Here is an 8,135-nt window from a genome sequence, read left to right as displayed (position 1 = left end):
TACATTATTTATATATATTATTCAATAGTTTATGTAAACGATTAATTATTAATTTGTTCAGTACCTAAACTTTTCTGTGATTATGCACGCTATGATAATACCTAAATGTGATGATGTCACATTGTATATAATTTATAGTAAACTAAAATGATCTTACTAGTTAATCTGTGAACGATTATTTTAATTAAATATATTAAATTACCTAAATCATCTATGTAAAAAATATTTTGTGCATATTTAACTTATTTATCTTACATACCATCTGCTAATCACGTTTTTACAAATATAGTTAAAAGTCAATTTTAACATATTGATTTTAATTACGCAATATATTTTAATATTAAATATTGTTTGCTGTTGTTTGTTTGTATTTAATTTACGATTAAAAAGCTGTCCAGGAAGTTAGTACTCGTGAATCACACAGCTGTCGTTAATTTTTTTTTTAAATTTATTTTGTATAATTCTTATCGAGTTATACAAAGTCTGAACATTATTTATTTATGTGATTTTATGTTTATAATGTAACTTTTTATTAGCCTTGAAATTCAATTTCCTTGAATTCTATTTGTTAACGTCATCGTGAGAACTGATTCGATTGAATAACAATAGTTATTAAAGACTAATCAAAGCATAATTCTTAGGTACAAAAAGTTTAAGAAAATGGCAATTAAAACTGTCCTTAACCATCAAACTTTGAGTCAATATAAAAGCGATGGGTAAATCATATTTATCAGTTAGTATAGCAGGAAAACTAGGTCATCTAAATCCTATTTGCATATTAATCGAAATATTTGAAGTTACTATTTGACCGGTATACTATTTGTTCGGTAGAAATGGCAAATTCTCTGTATGTCACCATTATTATTGTAGTTTTGTGTGTAAACAATGTTTATTCAAAGTTGAAGCCTATACGTAAGTTTTGAATTAGATGAAAATAAATAAAAACATAATTTTTTTATACACAAAAGTTATTATTGGGTAAATTTATTTGTTTTATGTAATTAAGAGTATAGATTATATTATTGTATTTCATGTTGATAAATCTAACCTAATATAATTTGATTATATTTTATCAAGATACTTTTTTTATGTTTAATTAATTCATAATTTAAATTAATTCTCATGTTACCTACCTTAATAATATGTTATTTAATATTGTACACGTTATACAATTATTTCTTTATAATATTTTGTTTGCTGAATATGTATATTATAATTTTTAATGTCCATCGTACAACTTTATTAACATGTCAATAGTTGAATAGGTACTTTAGTTTTAATACCGAAGTTTTCGTGATTATTCAATACCTAGGAAATTTTATTTTATGAGGAATCTACTAGCTATTGGTGTGCTGAATATTTTATGTTAATCCTTAAGGATATAGGTAATATAATATATCGAGTAGCATAAAAGGTTAGGTTCAATACCTTATTTTACAACACTATAATAAAACATTTATTAATTTCATCAAAAGTAATAGATATTTAGTATTTTAATTTCGTTTTTTACAAGTTATTAAAAACTCGTACATTTGTTCATATCATACTTTTTTCTTAAACTATCATTCCTCTAATATTTAATTATCAAATGTAAAGTGCAGCATATCTGTAACCGATAAACGTTTATTATTTAAAGTTTATCGTAGGAAATTTAAAATATCCAATGATTAAGTGTATTTTAAAGCATAAAAAGAATTCATCGATTTTTTAGCTGATTACTTACACATTTGTCGCCGCTCAAATCCGGACATTCCAAAATGTATTATAGAATCAGCATATTTTTTAAGAACTAAGCTCGCGGAAGGTAAATAATTAATACTTTTATAGTATTAACGCTAATTGCGCTATACTGTGTACCGTTGTTGAAAAAACATTTAAAATTTAATTTAACATTTATTCAAGGAATTCCCGAATTTGACGTTGCCCCTATGGACCCAATGTTGATTAATACACTTATTCCAACGAATGGGAACGGGTTGAAAATAGAAACCACCAATTTATTAGTCACCGGAACCAGTAATTTCACTATTACTCATCTTATGTAAGCATAAGTATCACACAATACATAATTATGCCTTGTCTATTGCATTTATGAGAATATATAAATTTACTATTATCGGACACTTGAAATAGAGCTGACATAGACAAACAGGAGTATAAATTCCAAGTGAGATTCCCTCACATGCATATATTGGGTAATTACAGCATCGATGGCAAAATCGCAAGGTTGATCATCAAAGGTCAAGGAGATTTCGATTTGGACATATGTAAGTTTACGTTGCGGTCCTTTTATAATACATAATTCTTTTGTGTCAGTGTATTGTCGTCTTTGGGAGTATTTTTTTTCTTAATGTTATGATTGCTTTTTATGGAGCTGCTTATTCAAAAATACTAAAGTGATTTGGATTTAAGATGGGGTGAAATGCAACGTATCGCTACTGGGAAACATAATCGATATCGACGGTTTGAATTATATACGTTTCCACCATATATCGCTTAGAATTGCAATAAACAGAGGCAGTATAGAACTAAGAAATTTATTTGGTGGTGATAAAAACTTAGGTAAGTTTATTGATTTGATTTTAAAATAAACTGTGGAATAAAAAAATAACAAATACACATTAAAGCTTTTTAAATATTTTATTAATGCATCAAATAAAGGTATTTATAAAATTAAACTTACATAAAATATTAAATAAGACTTATTTACCTATAATATTATCGGTAAAAAAAAATCCCGTAAATATATAAATTGAAAAAATATAAAACATGAAGGTACATGATATAAATAATATTCAACTAAATCAAAAATAAAGTATTCAACTTAAATTATGTTTATAATTAATCTTTAGTATTGATTTTCTCTTAGGTGAAGTACTCAATATGGCTATAAATGCCAATTTCGTAATGTTTTTCATGGAGCTCAGACCGATTATTCAAAAAGTGCTTGAAGAGTTTGTATTAGATACTGTGGAAAAGCTTACGCAACACTTTACCTACGAACAACTGTTTCCAGATTAACAATATAAAATTATCAATATTTTGTTTTTTATAAGTCTGAATACTAATGTTGTAAAATATTTTTAGAAGACTAGTAAAATGGTCGTTTTTAATATGATCACATTAATTGGTAACTATATAATATATAAAAAATACATTTTATACGAATACATTGGTTCGTTACAGTTTTCTCCTTAAGCTATTAAATAAACATAACAGTAAAAATAAATCAAGAATAAATACATTTAAGGTAAGCCATTAGATATGGTGTAACACCAAACATTACTCTGTTATAAAAATTTCCTCAATCGGTAAGCCGGTCAAAATCTGATTTATCATAGACAGCACCATTTTACCGGCTAATTCTTCGATCATTGGCTTTGTTAATTTCCTCAACTCAGCTTTTTGACTCTTGAGAATATCGTTCAATGCTCTGTCTGAAAATTTAAATACAAAAACGATAGGATATTTCGATAAGAAACATTTTCATTAAAAATAAAAATAAGAAGAAGATAAATATTAGTTATTTGTTGTCCCACGATATTGTATTTGCTTACTTAGGTTTTGGTCTTTCTTGAACAAATTTTGAATCGATATTGAGTAGTCTTTAAAGTCCACTTTGATGTCGATGCTGTCGAACAATAATAAAGACTCGTTCTTCCTCTTTATCGTTTTCCCGTTCAATGTAGCTTTGACTGCAATGTCAGCTAGAATATTACCATTGGATTTGTTTTAGTTAAGAGATAATTAACCATAATAGTATCATCTTATGGTTATATCAATAATGCTGACTGCTGATCTACTATCTACAATATTAAACATTGCAGACCCAATAAAAACATTGGTGTCGTGTTATTTGATGATTAAAAATTTAATTTTGCTTAAGGCAAATAACAGGAAAATAACTTAATTGTACTTCATGAGATTTTCATCAAAATATCGTATATTTTTTTGCTGAGTTTTTAAATGTGCAATTAGCAAAAAAAAGTAAATCGTATTAGCTGATTAAAATATTTTAATTACTATTTAGGATTATTGTGTTTCCTTGTTAATTTTACTATTGTTTAATTAATTCAAGGTTTGATACGGGTTCAAGGTTTGGTATAGTAAATTACTTCGCACAAGCGGTTATATTATTATGTAATTTGTAATTTTTACGAAATTAATCAAAAATTGATCTCGTAAATTATATAAATTATAATTTTTGTTTAAAGTACTACTTTTTGTTTTTTAAAGTGTGTATAAATAATGTTATCTGTCTACTCAAGATTATTGACAACATTTAAAATTAATTAGAGTTAATTCTTATGGTATTAATAAACCTTATATATTAAATAATTTAGCTTAGAGAAGAAAATATAAAATACATACCATAAATATCAAATACTTTGGGTAATTTCTGTTGTATTTAAACATTTAATTTAATTTGAAACCAAAAAAAAAAAATTTAATTATTTTGTTTATTTATAATATATTGATGAGTTATATTACTCACAAACAATTATAGAAAATAATGTTTCTTACATCTATTTATAAAAATATTTAATTGAAAAAGTTATTTGTATAATAATATACATTATATGTTCAACGCGTGGGAAAATATACTTTTATACTGATTGAACAATTTATTCAAACCAATAGTGAGATTTATTCCAACCACTTTATATACTAAATAATAGAAGATTTCTACAATTAAAATATAACCATAATTATACTGAATTGTGTAAGATCTATAATTAGTATTTTTTTCAAATTTAGTTATTTTGCTATTCGTCAATAATAAAATACTTTTTATTCAAGAAATATTTATATTGTACCTTTAAAATAGAAGGTAAATAGTTATGGCTATTATTTAAAAGTAATATTTATTGATACAACAGTTCTGTATGTGTATAATATTTATAACATTCTTAGCAGTGACGTACCTTGGGGTTTTATTTACGGCAGGCTAGTAAAAATAATCAATTATACATTAAAAAGAACAAAATATTTTGTATAAGAAACTGTGCGACGTGAGTGTTTACAAAAAGAAAACGTATAGATAAACGTTTATGTATCGTATAAAAATTCTGTTTATGATTATTGAACAATTTTTTTCTTATTACCAATAATGTTTGTAACGAAAAAAATTATTACGCTACTCAAAATGTTAACTTAAAACCGTGTGTTGGATATTTTTTTCCATTTTTGGAACCATAATGGTGCTAAAAATGTGATAAAAATACAAAAATATAGCTCGACACATAATTTTTATGTCAAATAAATATAATATGTTCTTATTATTTTAGTAAAACCATAATTAACATTTTTAAACTGATAAAGAAAATACTTTAAGCACAGTTTGTGTTATTTTAACTAAATATAATAATATATCGAAATATAGGTAGATACTATAGATATATGATATTATTTGTTTTGGGGAAAACTTTTGGTTAGTTTTTTTTATAGAAATGTCAATTCGCAATGTGAATAATTTATTGATGTTAAATATTGGTGCCGTAAGGCGTAAATGAATATTAAGGTGATATAAAATAATAAATCTATGAAAACAGCATTAAAATTATCCACTATTTTTGAAAAGTTATCGTGCGTAAATAATATAATAATAGTAATAAACCAAACAGAACAGTAGAACCGTTATTTTGAAATTGCAACTATTTGATAACTCACTTGCATTTATGTATACAGGTCCTGTGCTTTTAATTGGCATATTAAACATAATTAAATTTACGTCATACTCTCCTTCTATTTGCAGTTTTGGGAAAGTGAGATCTATGAAGAATTCGTTCTTTTTAATGTCCACTCTGAAAATAAATTAATAAATTACAATACAATAGTATAGAAATATATAGTATAATAATAGCATTATAACAACCACACGCTTGGTATCGGAATTGAAATATCGAACTCAAATAACTCTAATATCGAAATCAATGGTATTGGCTAAATAATCGTTTTACGTGATTTTCTTGGATGTTGATACTTACTTAAGTTCATGAATATCGAACTCGGATGAATGATGGATAACCAAATTACGTGCAAACGCCTTAGATTTATCGGATCTTTGAACCGTACCACCAAAAATAGAGGCACCCAGACCTTGGAATATTTTTAAATCAATTTCTTGAATAACAAATGGTTCCAACGAAGGTATGTTAAGTTCAGGTATACCTAAATTTGAATAATATTATTATAAACTATAATGTAAACGTATATAGAAGCTAGAAGCAATACAGTTTGACGAATATATATATATATATGTATGTATTATATATTTATCTAAAACCAATTCAAGTTTAACAAATATTACATTATTACAAAAATAAACTAATTGTTTATACACAATTTATTTTATTAGAATACATTGTATAAACGTTAAAATAATCGTATTATGATTAATGATATTACGTTCTATCTCCAACCACAATTTTTAGATCTATAGGTAGTAATTTTTTATCGCTTCAACTAAATAATAATTGCATCGATCCTTATTTATATAATATAATATCATATATTTAAATTTATAACATAAATACCTGATTTAGAGTGCTTTAAAATATCTTTCATTAAGTTAGTCAAACATTGGCTTAATTTTGGGTCTGAAAGCTTGCATAGCGTCGTGTACTTGGCTGAAATCATAAATTACATAATACGGTATCAAATATTTGAAATGGATTGATTCAATTTCTATACATATTAGAAAGTATATTATCTACTCGACGAAATATGCGGGGTCCTATTCAAAAGATTCTGTAGAGAAAAAACACAAAATCATGTTATTGACTGTAATCCTATAGTCGTGGACTGAAAACATATTTGATATTATTTAGTCCTTTATTTCAGGTACCGAGATAAATCATATTAAATTCGCGTATTATAGTAGGTGTCGTTTTTAAACAGACAGTTTTTCATTCACGGACTTTGAAATATACATCACGGTTAAAAACACTATATAATAATCAAACGTGCTATTGATATTGTGTTGCGTCGATAAATCGAATCCTTCGCACAGACCTCCGGGGGGGAATAGCACTCCGAGAAGCGTTCCAATAAATACAGCGATACAGTATCACACTATCTGCACGATACAGGTATTGTAATATTGTATCATGACATTATATATTTATTTATAGAAAACACGCGTTAAACGCGAACACAAAATCGTGTCGGTAGAGCTGGTGCCATCGGTTACACGAACCGCGTTTGTTCGGGAGTTTTTATTTCCGCCGGACACGTGCTAGTCGCGAGTTCTAAATCTGCAGACAATTCGAAATCGCTTCGATCGTTCTACACACATATTATGTAAACTATATAATATTATCATCGAACAGGACCGTCGGCCGCCGAACTCGCACACTTACCCAGTCTGCTGGTTTTCGCGGGCTTTCCCGCGACCGTGCAGACGATGGCCGCCAGGACTACGGCTGTCATCACGGACTTGATAGTCATCGCGTGCATTGCGACCGCGACGATGTTATACGGAATTACGTGAGGTGTGTATCGTACACGAGAATACTACAGCAATCGCCGACACGCGGTTAATTGGTCGACGGGTGCGGAAACGATCGGACGGCGACCCACGCGAAAAACTTGCTATCCCTTACGAACGCGGCGTCGGGAAAACAAGACTATAATGTGTTATGCGACTGAGTGGTTCGGAAACAACCCCGAAAACACGGTGAGACGAATCGCCGCCGAGTGTGTTGCGGTACACAGTGCGCGCGTCGGGTCAGTAGAAATGTGTATAGGTAGTATGCCTATAATATCGCCTAATATAATATAATTATATTTTATTCAATTTATAATATATTAATACGATCTATAGGCCACCTGAGCACACGACGACACGACACGGCACTGCTGCGGCTACGGCTTTCGGCGTCGGAGTGTTGGGCTGCCACCCGATGATCGGCCATTTCAACTGCAGAATCAGCCCGTACGCGTAAGCGCGCGACTTCGACCTTGGCAATCGCGCGTCGCCCGAGACGCTGGCGCGCGAGTTCGGCGAGAACGAGAAAAAAATAACATATAAATTATAAAATAATAACAACGACCGGCGATTATCTTCGTCGTCGTCGTGTGATGATTATTGTGATAAAACAATTGTGCCACCCGCCCACTCGCACGAATCTTAT

The 8,135-nt window shown here is 28.7% G+C and overlaps 2 protein-coding genes across 2 annotated transcripts; one reads left to right on the top strand and one right to left on the bottom strand.

Moving 5' to 3' along the window:
* Positions 1-751: 751 nt before the first annotated feature.
* Positions 752-2,591, top strand: LOC113548391 (putative beta-carotene-binding protein). The gene is made up of 5 exons (XM_026949253.1): positions 752-912; positions 1,712-1,804; positions 1,903-2,041; positions 2,134-2,267; positions 2,413-2,591. Exons 1-5 carry the CDS (start codon positions 834-836, stop codon positions 2,589-2,591), a joined length of 624 nt encoding a protein of 207 aa, XP_026805054.1. The 5' UTR covers positions 752-833.
* A 104-nt stretch (positions 2,592-2,695) lies between these two features.
* LOC113549986 lies at positions 2,696-7,902 on the bottom strand. Its single transcript, XM_026951548.1, has 6 exons — positions 7,362-7,902; positions 6,537-6,629; positions 5,988-6,171; positions 5,671-5,804; positions 3,558-3,707; positions 2,696-3,437 (listed from the first exon to the last, which is right to left on the bottom strand). Exons 1-6 carry the CDS (start codon positions 7,456-7,458, stop codon positions 3,283-3,285), a joined length of 813 nt encoding a protein of 270 aa, XP_026807349.1. The 5' UTR covers positions 7,459-7,902; the 3' UTR covers positions 2,696-3,282.
* Between the last annotated feature and the right edge of the window lie 233 nt (positions 7,903-8,135).

The sequence above is a fragment of the Rhopalosiphum maidis genome, chromosome 4, assembly GCF_003676215.2.
Source record: "Rhopalosiphum maidis isolate BTI-1 chromosome 4, ASM367621v3, whole genome shotgun sequence".
Classification (NCBI taxonomy): domain Eukaryota; kingdom Metazoa; phylum Arthropoda; class Insecta; order Hemiptera; family Aphididae; genus Rhopalosiphum; species Rhopalosiphum maidis.
Note: the sequence above shows the minus strand (reverse complement) of the source record. Positions and strands in the feature narration are given on the sequence as shown.

Coding starts and splice junctions, on each gene's coding strand:
- LOC113548391 (XM_026949253.1), top strand. CDS start 834: ATGGCAAATTCTCTGTATGTCACCATTATTATTGTAGTTTTGTGTGTA. Junction 913..1,711: donor TTCAAAGTTGAAGCCTATAC/GTAAGTTTTGAA, acceptor TCGATTTTTTAG/CTGATTACTTACACATTTGT. Junction 2,268..2,412: donor AGATTTCGATTTGGACATAT/GTAAGTTTACGT, acceptor TTTGGATTTAAG/ATGGGGTGAAATGCAACGTA.
- LOC113549986 (XM_026951548.1), bottom strand. CDS start 7,458: ATGCACGCGATGACTATCAAGTCCGTGATGACAGCCGTAGTCCTGGCG. Junction 6,630..7,361: donor CGCGAAAACCAGCAGACTGG/GTAAGTGTGCGA, acceptor TTATGATTTCAG/CCAAGTACACGACGCTATGC. Junction 5,805..5,987: donor TTCGATATTCATGAACTTAA/GTAAGTATCAAC, acceptor ATTTATTTTCAG/AGTGGACATTAAAAAGAACG.